This window comes from Pleurodeles waltl, chromosome 1_2, assembly GCF_031143425.1.
Source record: "Pleurodeles waltl isolate 20211129_DDA chromosome 1_2, aPleWal1.hap1.20221129, whole genome shotgun sequence".
NCBI classification, from domain to species: Eukaryota; Metazoa; Chordata; class Amphibia; order Caudata; family Salamandridae; genus Pleurodeles; species Pleurodeles waltl.
Window position 1 is genome coordinate 45213818 of NC_090437.1, and position 20528 is coordinate 45234345.

General features: G+C 44.1%; 1 protein-coding gene across 5 annotated transcripts in view; it reads left to right on the forward strand.

Moving 5' to 3' along the window:
* Window positions 1-20528, forward strand: part of MAPK10 (mitogen-activated protein kinase 10) — a 794060-nt gene that overhangs the window by 348364 nt on the left and 425168 nt on the right. For 3 of the 5 annotated variants that reach the window (XM_069236182.1, XM_069236175.1, XM_069236160.1), the window contains one exon: window positions 2550-2648. Coding sequence is in view for 2 of the 5 variants with exons in the window: in XM_069236167.1 (XP_069092268.1) it covers window positions 2556-2621 (66 nt within the window). In the remaining 3 variants the exon portion in view is untranslated. The remainder of the gene's footprint in view (window positions 1-2549; window positions 2649-20528) is intronic. The other 2 variants (XM_069236167.1, XM_069236153.1) reach the window with 1 other exon arrangement.

Genomic DNA, 20528 nt, shown 5'->3' on the forward strand with positions numbered 1-20528 from the left:
TTTTCTTCATGTTGAAAGTATACGCATATCAAATTCAGGTTTTATCCGAGGTGCCTTGTTATGAATGCCATACAGGATTCCACAGACTATTGAACAAACAGAACATTGATTACAAGATCCTGGGCTTACCATAAATGTAAATTCACCAAAATGCTAGAGGTAGCGGAAGTGACATCACACGCCCTTTGACCTGCAATTTCACACTCACGCATTGTTACACATACACCCATTTACACTCACACATATACTCTCTTCACATGAACACATACACATCTGCAAGCACGCACAAAACATACATTTTAAAGCACGTTTTTTAACTAACCTCAGCTGACAGTAAAGGCTATATTCCAGCTAATTGTACTCCATTTATTATTACTTTAACAGTGAATAATGAAATAGTATTCACTATTTGTGTGATAAAAATGTTGAGAGAAAACAGTGTGGATCCCCAACCGACATCCATAAGGACGAGCTGCTGCTGTGTTCCTGGCAGTGATTTTGCCAACTCTGAGGCCAAGGGTCGCAAAGACAGTGCCATGACCCGCAAAGGGGAAGCCAGGGGTCACAACAGCGACCACTGGCAACCCCTAAATGACGTACATGGGGCTTACCCCAAAACACTCTACATAGCCAGACACCACATACTACTTCTCGCTTGCATTCTAATACTACCAGCCAATCAGGCCCACACTTTTGGGGAATTGCAAATAAATGGACGAATTGCCCAAAATATGTTGGTACAAGCTAAACACATGCTTGTGTGATATTTAAAAGCAATGCCTGGCATTTTCATTCAACACTTTGGAATAATTTAATCTATCGCACTAAAACCTGCAAAATTAACCACTTTTACATAGACTTTGTGCTAACTGCGATCTGATAATTTAAAGTCTGGCTCTGCTTTATGCTTTTTAAGATGCAGTATGTAGGGTTGGATAATATGTACTTCAGAAATCTCAGGCAATCTTCAACCTATGCTGCTGCGGTTTTGGATCATTGCTAATATAGTATCTGCACTGGTTGTCTGTGCAAATGACGATTCATAGTTGCACTTTTGCTCTTATTTTGTATAGACTTTGTTATAATCTAAGCAAAATTTACGTATTTTTTTACTAGCTCAGATCTTGGACTTTACATTATGTGTAATGGATACCTCTTATTTTTATATGTTTTAATCAATAATTCGATGTCCTGGGTTTTTTGTGAATGAATGTAATTTATGACCTTTGCAAAGTATTTGTTGTAGATTTTTGTTGTACTGTTGTTATGGTGCTTACAAGGCTGGACTGGCCGAAATGGACATCACTTTTAAAAGCACTTCTGAGTTTCTTGTATATTCAGCAGTTTTCAAGCAACAATACAAGTGCCAAGATAACTCTGCTGATTACTGTACCTGCGAGGTCAGGTTTTATCTAGTGGCAGTTTTGATTCATCAATGATAGCGCAGAGGGTTAAAATGCCTGCTGCCAAGAATGTGTACTATGCAAATCACAGGACAGTATGTTATGTTCATAGCTCAGTGGGATATTCCTTTTGCCACAGAACTCTTTTTGTTACTGTGCGGTTCACAAGTTGCAATCATAATCTAGCATAGTGCGCTATTTACTGCCATCAAAGAGCTGCATGCAAACTGTATGGTACAGGTTAGAAAGTTATGTTTTTTCCTAGTATTTGATTATCCTAATTTCGCTAAAAAGGGTTTGCTTGAGTAGAAATATATTCTTAACCACTGTGTTAAGTTCTGAATCCTGAGTTTGTGTTTCCCCAGACCAAGCACTCGTACAAAATGTCTACCAGTATGGAGGATGTGAATCCTACTCCTTGTAGTCCCCTTTATCAACACTTTCTATACATTGATTTACACTTGAATGATTCAATGTCTCTGTATTTGTGTGTGATGTAATGTGCTCCAACACCATCTGCTGGTAAGAGAGGCGCTATAAAACAAATGAAATACATCTGAGAGAGGAGCTATGGAGAGATGAGAGGCATTGTTAGAGGGTGATGGTGAGGGAATCATTGAAGAACCCCAATGAAGATTGCTGTACCCTAGTGCACTGCACGGTCAGACTTTACTATGCTTTAAAAACTAATACAATTGAATATACAATGAAAATGTGTTGTAGAATGCACCATATTTGCCATTTTTCCCAAATTGTCTTGACGGCGGAGAAGCCCCCCAAATACCATTGTAGTGGCCAGGCTTGTTTCCTATGCACTCTATAGGGATTGGTCTGACAAAATATGCCAGGGCTGCTTTGGGTTCCCAGTCCAGCCATGCACAAGTGGAATAAACATAATTGTTGTAGCTTTTGTTGCAAATGATGATGCAAAATTGCATCCGTACAGAAGGGAAACTTGTTGACAACAATGCAATCATGGTAATCTGGCACTGAGTATTAAAACAAAACAATTTTTCATTCCATGAAGTATTGTGATATGAAGTGAGAAACAGACAAATTTATCCTGGGACTAATTTAACATTCTATAAGATGATTAGGACAGCCGTGGAACCTGTATTACAATTGACACAATTTCCTTTTTTTAAGGTATTTATGAGCCGACATTTCTTGTACAACTGCAGTGAACCTACCCTGGATGTGAAGATTGCCTTTTGTCAGGTGTGTGTTCCATACAGGTAAAACAAGGTACAGTATTTATACTTGTCCTTCTAATTTTGCTTCAATGTGTTGCATTTTTGCATGGCAAAAATGAGCAAAACTTTAAAACGCTTCAGCTTCTGCATTCCGCTCCATGAGGAAAGCATGGTTGGGTGTGGGCGGGGCAGGTGGAGGCTTTCCTTCTAGCAGCCGACATGCTGAATGGTGAAAGTAATGGAGACAGCATGGGTGTCAAAATGGAAGTGCTTGAACAAAACGCTTTGAGCGCCTGAGAAGTCAAAGATAGAATTCTGTGAGCTGAACTTCTGTTGATTTGTCAATGCTAAGATCACTGTGTATGGTTATTGCTAAACCTCAAAATCAGAAAACAAAACAAGATAAAATGCAATTTTAGCTAGCTAATAGAAGCCCTAATGTTTGAGGATATCACTTAGAATACTAAAACAATCTTGTTGATCATTACTCAATCAATATTCAAATACACAAAAAGTGAATTCCACAAACAAACTAAAAATCTGTTGATTTTAGATTCATTGCTACGGCTGCTGGGCATGTTTTGTCACTTTGGAAATGTAAACATGTTGGAGCATGCTTTGAGTTGGAGATCTTTCAGTTTGGATCCCATGCCTGAGAATGCCCTTGATCAGAACTGCATTATACCAACAAAGGTCCCGAGGGATAATTTTGTCAATAACTAAGTGCAATGATTCACTGGTACTCCAAAATAATACACAGTACTTACAGCTATGTACCTGACACATTGTTAAAGAGTACAGATGAAAACCAGTTACAATTGTTTCTTATCAACAACTTTCTTTGGTTTCGCATTTGTTAAATCACCAAAAAGCTACCATGGGTGTATCTGTCGACGTTTTAACCCGAACATTATTTCACAGGTCTTATCAGGACCAAACAAGTCATCTGACTATGCATTATGAAGAAATAGAAATGGTCCTAGGTCCGGAGTATCAGTAATTCATTACACTTGGTTATTGAGAAGGGAATTCCACAGGACCTTTGTTGATATATCATGATGCTTACCCCGGTTGAGTTGGGTTACAGGGATTATCCTTATTCACAAGCATAATATAACTGGATTAATGATGTGTATGTTGAGTAATAGCCTTCTACATCTCAAACGATCATCTGATGTTGATCCTTCCATAGCCGTTTTAGTTTTGTACGCCGTTAATCATCCAAGTACCATTTATGGCTGGAGCAGAATTTGCATATTTCTTTGACAACTGCATCACTTGGATCGCACTAAATCAACACTAGATCTGGTCAGCATACAAAGTTCCTCACTGTCAACATTGCCTGCTATAAGGTGTAATATTCGCAGAGCTGTTTTTTAGTGTTTAAATACTTGAATGTGACATATTTGCTGAAATCATTACATTAAAGTTAAAACAAATCTTATAACGTAGCTAAAACTAAAAAAAACGTTTGTTCTCGTTAAGCTTCTGTATGGCTCAACATACGAAAATACCCTCTATACCCTCCACAAAAGAAGGTACACATCCGTTTGTGGTTCTGCCATTATTAAAAAGGCTAGCAGATATTTTTTTCATCAGTGTTTACCAAAAAAGACGACATTTCTTAGATTACACTTAGATATACAAATAAATATTCTATTTGTTAGTATCTTGAAATTCCCTGGAAAGGTACACCCTCCTCATTTTTATGTTGTGTGTTAGTACATGTAGAGCCTCTGAAGGTGTTACACTACACATGCTAAATGAACTTTTGAAAACAATAGTCTAAGATCTGGGTGGAATAATATTATAATAAGATGTGATATGTAGGCCAGTGCATATAAACAAGAGTGTCAGGGGCACAAGAAGGCTGAAAGACAAAATATCAGGTACAATATGCTGGGGATTTGTGAGCATGTTTTGAACACAGATTATATAGTCCCCTGAGCAACACACAGATTGACCAGTGGTGACCATGCATCACACGCTACATTGGAAATTCCTGAGAGATAATGCACATTTAGGGCACTACATAAGAAGCACATCTGTGATAATTTTTTAATATCTGAAATATTGTTCTGCCCTTCCACTCTTATGTATAAATCACTGGCAGAATATAATTGTCTTCACACAAAGCAAGTGTGTGGTCTTAATACCGCAGACTCACTTACTAGCTGGTCTCCTTTTACATCACAGGTATCAAAAGCTATTCAACCTCACCCACGATTCTTAGCAGCGTACTCTTCACTCGTGTCTTCTCCTCATCCCACTAGGTGGATACCCTAAGCTGGACTCAACCACAGTCGGGAGTTCTCAATATGTTTTCTTACTAGATAGAAGCAGGGGTCACGTTTGGTCTCTAAAAATGTCTCAGGGTATACCCCAAATATTTTTCCCTTATTCACGATGTTCCCTGGGCATAGAAAAAGAGATATGTCTGGATGTCTCCTGCAAGTAATGTTTCACACATCATCCTGCTTCTGCCTACGTTTCAGCCCCTGTATTTGCTTGAATGGGTCATCGACTTTCTTCAGGAACAGGAGATCCCTAGCTAATCAGTTTAGATTTTTTCCATGCAATAAAGTCGAGGTGTACCTATTTATTGCGAAAGGAACAATGCTGGAATAAGGCCCTGTTAGGAATAAGGGTGGCACTCCTCCCTTGACACGTGTAATTACAGGGAATTGCCACCTCCTCAAGGGTAATTACTTCCACAAAGAATTTTCTCTTGTCGTTCAGTGCAGAGATGATTTTTGTACTGCTTTTTGGAGCAAATAGCAGTGCAAAATTTTCTTACTTTGGTGCAAATTATGTGGGCAATTTCAAAATTAATGTATACCACGATCATTTATATGAAATTATCCCTAGTGCTTGACCGTCAAGCAGTTAATTAATCAATTATATCCATTTACTAGTGAAATACTCAAAGACTAGTCCAGCGGATTATTAAAAGTGTAAAACTAATTTTGATGCATTACTCAGAAAAGAGAAAATCCAGAATATTCTGAAACAATGATCCATGAAATATAACAAATGAATGATGAACATGCATTTATAGCCATCAAGGATGTGGTGTGTGCCAAATAGCTGTATAGGCCAAACCAGGACTGCTTTGGGTCTATCATAAGTGGTCAGGTAGGTAATCATGTAGGGTGTGAGGATTACCTGCCCTATCAGAATTGTTAGATCCACTGTAAATCTGTGCATTTTATCCACAGGTTTTAGGTTTTAGGTTTGAAACCCAGCTAAAATCTGTAGATTAAACACTGGATAGCAATGAAAAATAAGTAAGTAAAAATAAGTAATCAAGATGGAAATGCCAATCTCTCACTAATACTATAATGTATTTGAAGGCCTTTAGGGTCCTACTTGCATCTCCCATTACCTACCGCCTGGAGTTACACATGCGTCTAGTATCGGGGGTAGATTTAATGGGGGGGTTACACCAGGACGCTCTTAATCATGCTCGTTATTTTTCGTAGCGATAATAGCCCCTTTAACACCATTTTCAATCCTCAGACTGTGAGCTACACATAAGAAGTCTCTGGGGTACTTTTAGTGATCCTCCTAAGTCTGACGTTAAAAAATAAATTGTTTTTGCTTGGGTTGGGGTGGCGCTGTCATTTTCAGTATTTTTCTAATGGCTCAGACTCGCCTGTGGAAACACCCCTGCATTACTGGCCCTGACTTTGCAGTTCAGGTTCACCTCTCCACTCACCCCTTTTTTAAATGGTGCAAAACACTTTTTAAACAATTAAGGAACATTGTAATGTTTAGTGCCAAAACAATGGATTTCTGAATAAGAAGTAATATCTTTGCCAACATCATATTGCTTCGCATAGCCCTGGAGTAGTAATGAGAAGCAGACGTGTTTGTTTCCAGAGTTTGGTTTACCACCTCCTAAATACCAAGCACAACAGTGATGAACTGCACATAAAGGTTCTTGAATTTCCAAGGCTCTGCCACCATGCTTGGCCCTTTTGAAAGGTCATTGCTTAATGTGCAGATGCTCACAAAAGATTCCTTATAGGTGTTTACTGAAAATACATTGTTCTGGATCCTTTGCGGCTGTATGGCTTTTGGTCAGTGAAGTAGATTTTGAATTTCGTTCAAACATCAACTGAAGTGATTTTAGGGGTGATCAATCAATCAATCAAAAAATGTATTTAGCGCGCTACTCACCGCAAGGGTCTCAAGGCGCTGAGGGGGGGACCAAAACAGGGGGGGATGCTGTTTTACTGTTCAAGAAGTCATGTCTTGAGGTGCTTTCTGAAGGTCAGGAGTTCCTGGGTCTTGCGTAGGTTGGTGGGGAGGGAGTTCCAGTTCTTGGGGGCGAGGTAGAAGAAGAATCTGCCTCCGGAAGAGGTGCGTTGGATGCCCTGGACTGTGGCGAGGGCGAGGTCAGTAGAGCGGGGAGACGAGTGGGAGTGTGGAAGTTCACTCTTTCGTTGAGGTAGGCTGGTCCAGTGTTGTGGAAGAATTTGTGAGCGTGGATGAGGACTTTGAAGATGATCCCTCTGCAGATGGGTACAGTGAAGGGATCTGAGGTGGGCGGAGATGTGTTCATGGCGTGGGTGGTTCAGGATGAGACGTGCGGCTGCGTTCTGGATCCGGTGGAGTTTCTCCTGAAGCTTGACTGTGGTGCCAGCGTAGAGGGCGTTTACGTAGTTTAGTCTGCTGATGATGAGTGCCTGGGTGACGGTCTTCTTGGTTTCTATGGGCATCCATTTGAAGGGTCTTAGCAGCATGCGGAGGGTGTTGAAACAGGAGGAAGTGATAGAGTTGATTTGCTGGGCCATGGAGAGAGATGAGTCTAAGATGATGCCGAGATTGCATGCGTGGGTGGAGGGTGTTGGGGGTGGTCCTAGGGTGGTGGGCCACAAGGAGTCATCCCATACAGTCTTGTTGGGGCCGAAAATGATGATTTCAGTTTTGTTGGAGTTGAGTTTGAGGTGGCTTGCTGTCATCCATTTGGCAGTGTTGAGGAGTCCGGTGTGGAGGTTAGTCTTGGCGGTGGTGGGGTTCCTGGTGAGGGAGATGACGAGCTGGGTGTCGTCTGCATAGGATATGATGGTGATTCCATGAGAGCGGAGGATGTTGGCGAGCGGGCCATGTAAATGTTGAAAAGGGTAGGGCTGAGGGAGGACCCTTGGGGGACCCCGCAGATGATCTTGGTTGCTGGGGACTGGAAGGGAGGGAGGCTAACTTTCTGGGTTCTTTCGGCAAGGAAGGAGGTGAGCCAGTCAAAGGCCTTGTGTCGGATTCCTGCGTCATAGAGGCGTGTACGGAATATTTGGTGGCAAACAGTGTCGAAGGCTGTGGAGAGGTCCAGGAGGATGAGTGCGACAGTCTCGCCCTTGTCGACTCTGGTTCTGATGTCATCAGTGCAGGCGATGAGGGCGGTCTCTGTGCTGTGGTTCTTGCGAAATCCAGACTGGGAGGTGTTGAGTGCGTTGTTTTCTTCTAGGAAGTGAGACAGGCTGGCGTTCACTAGCTTCTCAGCGACCTTGGCGGCGAAGGGGAGAAGAGAAATGGGGTGGTAGTTTGTGAGGTCATCCGGGTCTGCTTTCAGTTCTTTTAGGAGTTCGGTTACGTCGGCATGCTTCCTGGAGTCTGGGAAGGTGGCAGCGTCAAAGGAGCTGTTGATTACGGCGCGAAGCTGGGGAGCAATGGTTGGGCTGGCCTTGTTGAAGATGTGGTGTGGGCAGGGGTCTGTGGGGGAGCCTGAGTGGATGGAGTTCATGGTTTTTTCGGGTCCTTCATCATTGGTAGGGGCCCAGGTGTGCAGTTGGTTGGAGTGGGGGTGTGTGTTGTTTTTGGTCGTGTCGGTGGTGGTGATGGTGGGTGCAGGTGGTGTGAAGCTGTTGTGTATGTCTAAAATGTTGAGGTGAAAGTGGTTGGAGAGGGAGTTGCAAAGGTTGTGTTTGTGAGTGGGGTCGATGTTGCAGCATTTGGATTTGGTGAGCTCTTTGATGATGGTAAAGAGTTCCTTGCTGTTATGTGAGTTACTATCTATGCGTTCTTTGTAGTAAGCCCTTTTGGTGGTTCGGATGAATTGGTGATGTTTGTGTATGGTGGTTTTGAGGGTGGAGAAGTTGGTCATAGAGGGTTCTTGGTGCCAAGCTTTCTCGGTTTTGCGGCATTCACGCTTGGAGTCTTGGAGTTCAGTGATGAACCAGGGGGCGGTCTTCATGTTGCGAGTGGTGTTGTTTCTTCTCAGAGGGGGGGGTGAGTCTGCGCAAGTTGTAATCCATTGTGTGAGGTTATGGGCAGCGATGTTGGGGTTGTTGGTGGAGGGGGAGTTCGTGCGAGCTTGGCGTTCCGGTGTTCTGTGGGGATCTTGTCCCACATACGGTAGGGTGTGGTGTGTTGTCGGTCGTGGATGGGGGATTGATATGTTCTTGCTTGTGGAATTTTAGACATAGGGGGTCATTCTAACTTTGGCGGGCGGCGGAGGCCGCCCGCCAAAGTTCCCCCACCAGAATCCCGCTGTGCGGTCAAATGACCGCCGCGGTAATTCTGGCTTTCCCGCTGGGTGGGTGGGCGACCGCCAAAAGGCCGCCCGCCCGCCCAGCGGGAAAGCACCAGCAACGAGGATGCCGGCTCCGAATGGAGCCGGCGGAGTTGCTGGTGTGCGACGGGTGCAGTTGCACCCGTCGCGATTTTCAGTGTCTGCCACGCAGACACTGAAAATCAATGTGGGGCCCTGTTAGGGGGCCCCACGACACCCGTTCCCGCCAGCCAGGTTCTGGCGGTGAAAACTGCCAGAACCAGGCTGGCGGGAAGGGGGTCGGAATCCCCATGGCGGCGCTGCTTGCAGCGCCGCCGTGGAGGATTCCCTGGGGCAGCGGGAAGCCGGCGGGAAACCGCCGGCTTCCCTTTTCTGACCTCGGCTTTACCGCCGCGGTCAGAATGCCCCCGGAAGCACCGCCAGCCTGTTGGCGGTGCTTCCGTTGCCCTCCACCCTGGCGGTCATAGACCGCCAGGGTTGGAATGAGGGCCATAGTCTGATTCCTGGTTCAGTATCCTTTGGAGCCTGCCAGTGAGATTCTTGGGAAGGCCCTTGCAAATTATGTTGCTGTAATCCAGGCATATCAAGAACAGAGCTGTTTTCAGCTCCACGCTGTGGTAAGTTTGGGGTTAATGAAGACATTTTTAGAGGAGAGATGGAGTTTGACACTCTTGACTACCGCATTGACTGTAGGAGCAAATAAAAGTTTGGAGTGAAAGAGTTTCCCTACGTTCCTGCCTTCCGGAAAGGCTGCAGGAGGTGTCAAAGATCACCGTTTTTCCTCTGTGTAGAGAAATCTCTCCTTCCTCTGGTAGAATACAAGATTCAGATATAGAGAGATGTTAGTTGAGTTGCCTGGTTTGTTTTGTCTGCAAGTAGATTCGGATATTACAAACATAGCCTTGGTAGTTCTCATGGTACTGATTTAGTATTGGACCGAAAGGCTGGATGTAGACATTGAACAAAAGGCATGGGAGGGGTGATGCTTGGGGTACAAGACGTGCAGTTAATTTGGCAGAATCCGAAATACATTGTCACTAACTTCTTGGTCCAGCCCACATGAGTATTTTGGTGTCACTGTTTTTCTGTTGGCTGTTTAAGTGTATTGTCGGGCCTCCATTAGAATGGGTGTGCCATTGTTTTACAGGCTGCAGGTGGCCCAGTAGCACTGGTGAGCGAGGCTTTGAGCATCTGAAAAGTGGATGCTACAGAAAAGAAAACAATCCTTTATTTCTACAGCATCCGTTTTTTCATTTTCCACATTGTTTTCCCTGTGCTCTCACCACCCAAAAGCAGGAATGTAAACCTTAGTAACTTTGCTAACGCTTGATGCCTATTTACTTTCACAGCTGGTAGTACTGGTGCAGACTGTGATCAAGCAAAGCTTAAATAATTTCTAGTGCTAAAACTAGCGGAAATACACTTTGCGCCAACTTTAAGAATTATCGCTAGATTCGTAGTGACTCCCTATATTTTAAATAAAGAAGTTTATTTCTGATTAAAACTTAATGTGGCTTGATACAATAATATTCCTGACTTCATGTAATTATTGTTTGAAGAGCGTCAAAGTGCAGAGTAATTAATTTGCTGCTCGACTGGTTGCTTTAGCTTTCTTTTCGGTCTATCTTTTCTAAATTCCTTTTAAACATCTCACTTTAAAATATCTTGCCTTTACATGACATGAAGGTTGCCTGGACCACCATGCTGCTGTGTAATGCATCTCGCATAATACAATCATTTTAATTGCATACGAAGCGACTGGAGCAATCGTGAACGTTCATTATCCAAATGACAGCGGCAATGAACATTTTTTATACTGAAATAATTGATGTTCTGCCATTCTTTGATGAAAAATAACTGCTACTGGAGCCAGTTTTGTATCCAGTTGCAACTGCATCATGATTTACGGGGCCTCTGCTCTCAGCTTTGCTCATAAAACCAGTTTACTATAGCAGAATATTCTCAGAACCATTCACAGGTATATGAACATATGTAGTATATATCTGCTAAATCCTTGATATCCGACATTTATCGTTTTTTTCTGTCTGGAATTGCTTCCCGAGGGAACATACCCCTGTTAGGCGCTGGATTTATACTTTTACTCCTTTACACTGGGTTATTTTATGGGGATTCCATTGTCAGAGGACTGGCAAGAGATCCCAAAACCGTGCACCTATAAATCTGCCAGGTACAGGTTTTGTCTGCAAGGCCCCAACATGGGGACATATTTACAAGAAAGTGGCTCATCATAGGTGACGTGCCACTCTTTTTGCACCCTCCCTGCACCCCCCTAGTGACACCATGTGTGCGCCGTAATTACAATACGGCGCACCTTGACGCACATTAGACCAATAGCATCAAAAGTTTTGATGCTATTGTGGCGCTTTGGTGGATTAGTGGCAAAAATAATGGCGCCAATCCACCAAAGTCAAGGGAGGCCCATTGAATACAATGGGAGTGTCGCACTAACAGCATTAAAAATGACACTAAAAAATCTGGTACATTTTGCTGCACTATTTTTTCTGGGCCTCCCAATGGCGGAACGTACTCCTTGCATATAATATGCCTGGCACAGGCATAATGTGATGCAAGGCATTACATAGTGGCGCAGTGCTTGCATTGTGCCACGTTGTTAATATGGTGTGATGAAAATGCCTCCTTAAGGCCACATTAGTGTAAAAAAATGATGCTAATGTGACGTAAGGAGGCGCAAGGGACTTGTAAATATGTCCCCATGGGCTCCTCACTGGTGAGACAGAGCTCCATGTGCCATCCGATGTTGGAAGGCACACCTCGAGGCATCCGCTGAAAATATGACAAGCAGAGTGAGATATTGAGCTGTTCAAGGCCAGCGGAAATGCAGATTGGATCATATCTAGAACACATGTTTCTGGAACTTTTAGAAGTCGCCTCCTATGGTCTGTACTTAGATGTGGTCAACAACTACAACGCTACCTTCCCTATTTTAATTCACCTGGGCAGTAAGCACCTAAAATTTCTAACATAGGGGGTCATTCTAACCCTGGCGGTCCGCGACCGCCAGGGCTAAAATGACGGAAGCACCGCCAACAGGCTGGCGGTGCTTCCCTGCCCATTCCGACCGCGGCTGTAAAGCCGCGGTCGGAAAACCGGGTCCGGTGGTTTCCCGCCGGATTAGCCCCGGCTGGGCTAATCCTCCATGGCGGCGCTGCAAGCAGCGCCGCCATGGGGATTCCGAACCCCTTCCCGCCAGCCTGTTTCTGGCGGTTTTCACCGCCAGAAACAGGATGGCGGGAACGGGTGTCCTGGGGCCCCTGGGGGCCCCAGTATGCTTTTCACTGTCCGCTTAGCAGACAGTGAAAAGCGCGACAGGTGCAACTGCACCCGTCGCACACCTGCAACACCGCCGGCTCCATTCGGAGCTGATAGAGCGTTCCGTACTAATAATTTACCTGTGATTGGACGCTCTTTAGGCCGATGAATCTTTTGGCTAAGTGGGACTCTCCGCACTCTTAATCAGTCAGTTTATCAAATCAATAATCAATAACGAACATAAGCAATACCCTGATCAACATAACACTTAATCAATTAATCCGGAATACATTTCGGCGAACCCTGACCTTTCAGTCAGGAATAACCACACCAGTTTATTCAAAGTTAGTGAATTTATTTCCCCATATTAACAAAGCTAGCACAATATAGATGTGTCTCAACACCAAATGATAAACATAAATGAACATTAATAGCTGTCCATAACGGCGGAACAAGTGCAATCTATGCAGCATTTGAATAACAAGGCATTCGATAATAGCAATGCAAATCACTAATAGTATAATCTGTAATGAACTAATTGCATACATTTAGTCAGCATAACAAGGTCTCAAATTGCATCGTGCAGCAAAAGGATCCTCATCTAACCTCAAATTAGCATCGGCATGTGGGACTTCATGCAAAAACAATTTAGCAACATTAATTTGGAAAAACTCCTAACTAGGGTTCTTACCAAAAATCAGCAGTTGGTTACCTAAAAGAAACACAATGCAATTGTACAATTTCCTTTCATATTTACCAATTACGATCAGCATTCAAGGAAGTCTTCGTCTCACAGGTACCGTTTCTCGATCGGCATGGAACGGGGCAAAGGGGCAGGGGTGGACGGGGCAATTGCCTCACGGCGGCAAAGTAAAACTACTTCTTCATGCAAAGGGATCAAAGTTAAAGTCTCTAGGGCAAGAATCATTAAAGTCTCTTTCTCTCGATTAGAGAAAGCATCAAAGTCTCTTTCAAAATGGCGTCGCAGCAAAATGGGCCATAATAGCTGCAATGTCCTGCAAAATGGCAGGATGTCCAATAATGGCTACTTTCTTCTCGTGCACCTGGTTTAAATAGACAACAGTTCGAATCCAGTAGGGTCTTCCATTGGAGGGTTCATAGGTTAGCTTCAAATTGTCCAATCAAAAACGACAGTTCTCAAGCTTTTACTTAAGCATACATTATCCTTGGAGACGGGTACGCAAGTTGCAACATTTTATACCAATTAACTCACTTTCAGAGCTTCCATTGTCCGCACCTGCAGATCGACCTTGGAGCAAAGAGAAAAATGCCAAGCTGGCACGAAACTTTAAGATAAGCATGTGAACGATCTCAGTGGAAAAGTACAGCTTCAAGCAAAAATACACGTTTATTAGCACATTGGAAAAATACGAGCATCTAAATCGTGAGACCAGGCGACTAGGCCAAAGCCTCCACTAAAGTTATGCTAAGCTAAAGCATTTCAAACAAGCAAATCGAGGTATACATTTACGATTATGTCGGATTAGTGCAATTCTAATACAACACGTTATATAAAGCACGCTTATAAATGTTGGCAAACTACTCTGAGGGCACATTTTGTACCCGTACAATCTTTATTAGTTCGGTTAAAGTCACACATGATTATTTCACACTACGTTTAAGCGCTAATAAATGTAAAACCTTCATTTCAGCTTCATCAATCCCTCCTCTGATGACTACTTGTCATCACACCAAATCATGCCCACAAATTTTATTCCATTAAAATTCTGTCAGTTCTCTTTTCCTTTTAATTCCCCTTGTTTTCGCTTTGTATTCTTCTGCCATTCTTTTCATCATTTTCTCTTCCTTCCTTCTTTTAATTCTTTCCAAAATCATTATTATTCCCCTTTTTATTCCCCAAATTCCAAAAATGCAAAACAGTACTATTAAAATTCCCTGTATTATTTTTAGTAATATTCCATTCCAAATTCCCCCAATCCAATGTCCCACTGAAGCGAGTCCTTTTCCAACCTTCTCCCACACTCCTGGTTCTTTCAATTCCTTCAAATCTCCACTCTCTTTTGTTAGATTAGCAAGCATAGTTTTAATTTTCACACTGTTATCGGGAATATACGTACAACAGTGTCGCGCACCAAGCATTTTGCAAACACCGCCATCCTTTGCTAAAAGAATGTCTAAAGCAAGCCTATTTTGAAGAGTCATAGCTCTTTCCGCTGCAAGTTCAGCATCTATCAGGATTATAGCACCTGAAAACTTTGTCAACATGTTATCCACTATAGTAGACAACTTTCTTATTTTGATGGAGTTCAACACAACTCCCAACGAAGGAATCATGGCTCCAAATATATCTCCTACCACAGCAGCTGCGGTCTCTCTTTTCTGGATACGATGGGATCCAGATGTCTTTTGAATCATCGATAGGTCATCCAGTTGATAAACCTTTGGGAACACTATACCCAAATAACATCTCCCCCACCATCCCTTTGGAAGACGATAATAGGCATTATACCCACAAATGTAATATACACCTGGAATGACAGGGTCAAGTCCGTTCATCATGAATGTCCATTTGGCCTTAAAGATAAACGTATGTTTACATTCACTCGCTCCTACGAAAATGTTGTCATAATAAGATTCACCTCGATATATACAAAATTTCCCTACATGCCAAGCATCTAAAGCTATTCTCCCTTGTGTCTTTATTGCGGCAAAATCATCATTATCTACTGAAGTCCTCTTATGTAACTCTTTTTCTAATTTTGCATTCATTTGTGCCCTTCTATCATCTGTGCGATCTAAAAAGCTTATTTCTACTGCAGAGAGCGAGCAGGTAAGGTTTTCCCTATGAGCGTGAGCCGTTTCAAAAGGTTGCATTGGCTCGAAAAATTCCCTCATTATTTTAGCATCCCAATCTTTAGCAATCTGGCTTAGCTGCGCTATTATAGGAACATATGCAAAGGTAACATCATAATTCGAGTAAAAATACTGTATGTTAGTTTGACCATAAAACCTAGACATTACTATACTACATGTAATCCCGTATGTAAGAGGCATGTGGTGATAAGTCACCCCTTCCTTAACTGATGTCGGTATCTGTGTACATACATAACAATCTTTCGCATCCATAGTCTCAACATATTCTGTTAGCAAGCGATAGAAAACATTATACAAAAGCTCCTTCTTATCATGCAAGAGTCTCTCGTCTATTTCTAGTCTTTTCAATGCGGTTAGTTCAGTGACAGTAACAGGAGCAAAAGTAGAAGCATCGATTTTCTCATTCTCACCCTTTCCATGCATTGCAAGCACTATTGCCATTATTATTAGTACGCATGCAATTACCAAGCCTATACACACATATTTACAATATTTCTTTCTACTGTTTTGCGTCATGATCTGTATAGAATCAGAGAGCTAGAAGCACCTATAAAGAAACTATTTAGCAATGCAGTTACAAAGCTGAACGAGCGCAATGTTCACACAGTCTTCTTCAAGAGGCCAGTCACTTATCGGTTAGCAGCATTTGTCTCAATTCGGCAATAACTCAGTCTTTATCAGTTCAGCAAGTGTCTCATCCGGTTTAGCAATGTCTCAGCTGGTTGTTTGTATCACGTTAGATTGTAGCAAGCAATGTCATTTATCACCCTTTCAATCTACAGAGTCCATAAAACTTTTCTTTTCTATTGGTATCTCTTCTTCGTTCTCGAGGCTTAGAGATACAAATTCGTCAGTCCAATCGTCATTGACTACATATGCCCATTCTGGACCGGAATATCTCCTGTTTGGTATCCTTTTCCTTTTGAATTTTGCTTCTCTTTTCGATTCTGCCTCACTGGTACTTTCCTCTTTGGCCAAGTTTTTTCCTTCACTTGAGGTTGGTACCACGACAGACACTTCTTTTCTTTTCTCTTTCACTTTTGGCCTTTCTTCGTCGTTCAAACTTTCTCTAGTTCTTTGTTTTACTGGTGATATACTTAGTCTCCTCTTTGCACCGTGTCCATTTGATGGACCTGCGATCTTTTCTGTGGAAGCTTGAACTTTTTCGTTCTGTTCTGCCTTGTCCCCTCCTTCTGGGGAACCAATCACGTTCTCTTTTTCTTTTTCTGTATCGTCTGCTTCTGGGAAAGCCCTCCTCTGATCAGGCTCTCCTGCTTTTTCACCTTCTTCGAGCCCTTCGCCACCGTTACTTTCGTCAGGCTCTTTATCGCTTTCAGCTGCTTCAGGTTCTTTGTCACCTTCAGCTGCTTCAGGCTCTTTGCTACCCTCAGCTGCTTCAGGCTCTTTGTCACCTTCAGCTGCTTCGTCGCTGTCTGAACTTTCTCCTTGGTCTTCCCCAAGTGAGTCTGTTGCTTCGTCCTCAGAGAATGTTTCTCTCTCTCCTGTTTCTGCCTGTTCGTTTTCAGTTCGGTTTTGCTCTGTCTCAGCACTCAGCACTGTTTTATAAGGCACTGGCAGTTTCAGCGCTTCAACTTCCTCATCTGTGGGACACAACACTTTCTTTATGTGACTGGCGTGAATCCAGTTGGGAACTCCCGCACACTTCACAGCGGTAGTTGTCGTCAGGATCACTTGGAAAGGGCCTTTCCAACGGGGTTCCAGACACGACTTTCTCACGTGCTTCTTTACCACGACCCAGTCACCCGCTTTCAGTGCGTGTCCTGGACCTTGGATCGGTGGCAAGGTGGTCGCTTCCACCTGGTGAGAGAAAGAGCGAACCACGTCAGCCAGACCTTTGCAGTAGTCTAACACCATATCATCTGTAATATTCAAAAGCGCGTTTGCGGGAACTGCAGGAAGTCTCATAGCCCTGCCCATGAGAATTTCGTGCGGAGACAATCCAGTCTTTCTATCAGGGGTGTTTCTCATTGACATTAACACCAAAGGCAATGCGTCAGGTCATTTCAAATTTGTCGATGCACATATTTTCGCCATTCTCGATTTCAGTGTGCCATTCATCTGCTCCACCAATCCTGAATCCTCAGGGCGATAGCTACAATGCAGTTTTTGCTCAATGTTCAGCGCTTCGCAAAGTAACTTTATCACCTCGTTATTGAAGTGACTTCCCCTATCTGATTCTAAAGAGATCGGGAATCCGAAACGTGGTATTAGCTCCCTCAACTATAGCTTTGCAACTGTAAGGCTGTCATTTCTACGTGTGGGGTATGCCTCAATCCAATGACTAAAAATGCACACAATCACCAACACATACTTCAAACCTCCATGCACAGGCATCTCAATGAAGTCCATCTGCATTCCACTAAACGGGCCACTGGCTCTGCCAATGTGGCTCGCGTTCACAACCGTTCCCTTCCCTGGGTTCATCTGCTGGCAAGTGACACATCGATGGCAAACTGCTTCTGCAGCTTGACGAAATCTGGGGTTAAACCAATCAGTTTTGAACAATCTTATCATGGCATCTCTCCCTAGGTGAGCCTGCCCATGATAGAACCGCGCAAGCTGTGACAAGAGACTATTTGGCAAAACAAATTTTCCCTCATTTGAAACCCATAACTCATCTGGTCTCTTTATACATTGTGATTTAATCCAGGAATCTCTTTTGTCCTCCCTGACGTTATTCTGAAATGCTTTTAGTTCATCTATTGTATCTACAACTTTCAAGGCAAATGCTTCAGCTGGTTCGAGTTCTGGTTCACTTATCGAATTCCATTCATCCTTGAGTAATATACAGTTCAAGGCACAAAATCTTGCGACTTGGTCCGCATATGCATTTCCCAGAGAGACATAGGCCCTCATTCTGACCTTGGCGGGCGGCGGAGGCCGCCCGCCAAAGTCCCGCCGTCAGGTTACCGTTCCGCGGTCGAAAGACCGCGGCGGTAATTCTGACTTTCCTGCTGGGCTGGCGGGCGGTCGCCTTCAGACCGCCAGCCAGCCCAGCGGGAAAGAGGCTTCCACGATGAAGCCGGCTCGGAATCGAGCCGGCGGAGTGGAAGCTGTGCGACGGGTGCAGTTGCACCCGTCGCGTATTTCACTGTCTGCGCAGCAGACAGTGAAATACATGTAGGGGCCCTCTTACGGGGGCCCCTGCAATGCCCATGCCAGTGGCATGGGCACTGCAGGGGCCCCCAGGGGCCCCACGACCCCCCCTACCGCCATCCGGATCTCGGCGGTCCGACCGCCGGGATCTGGATGGCGGTAGGGGGGGTCGGAATCCCCGCGGCGGTGCAGCAAGCTGCGCCGCCGCGGAGGATTCAATGGGGCGGCGGTACACTGGCGGGACCCCGCCAGTGGTGCCGGTCCGACCGCGGCTTTACCGCCGCGGTCGGAATCCCCATTGGAGCACCGCCGGCCTGTCGGCGGTGCTCCCGCGGTCCTCCGCCCTGGCGGTCAAAGACCGCCAGGGTCAGAATGACCACCATAATCCTGTCCTTTTGTATGAGCGCTACACTTTACCACTGCAACTTCGGCTGGCATTTGAATAGCATGTAACAATTCCCTTATTCTCTCCCCATTTTTCACTGGTGATCCTGAAGAGGTCAAGAAACCTCTTTGTGACCATAATTGGCCAAAGTCATGCACAATTCCAAACCCGTACTGACTATCAGTGTAAATGGTGACTTTCATCAATGCAGACAGTTGACATGCTCTTGTAAGGGCTACAAGTTCTGCTACTTGTGCAGAATAGACTCCTTGGAGCCAGGCCGCTTCCAAGACACCTGTTACAGTACATACAGCATATCCTGCTTTCAAAATTCCCATCCCATCTCTTAGACATGACCCATCAACGAAAACAATTTGGTCATTTTCATCAAGCTTAGTATCCTTAATGTCAGGTCGAGGTTTTGTGCAAAATTCAGTCACCTGAAGGCAGTCATGCTCGACGTCTTCAGCGTTCTCAATTTCAGCATTTTCACCAGGAAGCAAGGTTGCTGGATTCAACGCAGTGCACCTTTTCAGCTGCACATTCGGTGAGCCCAGAATTACCGTTTCATACCTTGTGAGTCTTGCTCCAGTCATGTGTTGCGTTCGGGAGCGGGTCAAAAGTATTTCAACTGAGTGGGGGACCATGACTGTTACTGGATGTCCCATCACTATTCCTTCACTCTGAGTGAGGCTGATACCAACTGCTGCTACGGCGCGCAAACACCCTGGAAGTGCTGCTGTGACCGGATCCAAAGTAGCTGAAAAATACGCTACTGGTCTGTTTATGCCACCATGGGCTTGAGTCAAGACAGACAGAGAACATGCATCACGTTCATGACAAAACAATGTGAAAGGCTTCGTGTAATCAGGCATACCTAAAGCTGGAGCCCTGCACATGCATTCTTTCAATTCAATAAAAGCATCCATCTCATCTCCTTTCAGCTCAATTTGATCCAAAGCATCCTTCTGGGTCAGTTTCAGTAAAGGCTTTGCTAGAGTTGAGAAGTTGGGAATCCACTGACGACAGTAGCCCACCATTCCCAAAAACTTCCTCACCTCCCTCCTTGTCTTGGGTGGACTCATTTGAAGTACACTTGTAATTCTTTCCTTCATTATTCTCCGTGACCCTTTCTCTATTTGGTGACCCAAGTATTTCACTTTCTTCTGACAGAACTGCAATTTGGAAGGAGACACCTTGTGTCCATTCCTTCCCAAATGGTTCAACAGAGCAATGGTATCGGCTGTGCAGCCACTTTCTGTCTTTGATGCAACCAGTAAGTCATCAATGTACTGTACTAGGGTTGACTCGAATGGCAATTCTAATGCTTCCAAATCTTTCTTTAGAATCTGATTGAAGATTGACGGTGACTCAGAGAACCCTTGAGGAATTCGACACCAACTGTACACTCTGTCTAGGAATTTGAAACAAAAGAGAAATTGGCTGTCCTCATGAAGAGGCACCGAAAAGAATGCTTGGGACAGGTCGATGACTGAGAACCACTCAGCATCGCAAGGGACTTGAAACATTATCACAGCTGGATTTGGTACGACAGGGCAACACTTGACTATGATGTCATTTATTTTCCTCAAGTCCTGCACTAGTCGGACCTTTCCACTTGGCTTTATTAGTCCCATGATTGGTGAATTACATGGACTGCTCAACACTTCTTTCAGTACTCCCTGCTTTACAAATTCGTCAATGAGTTGGGCAACTTTCATGAGGGTGTCTTGTGCCATGTGGTATTGTGGGGTCTGGGGAAAGATTGCATT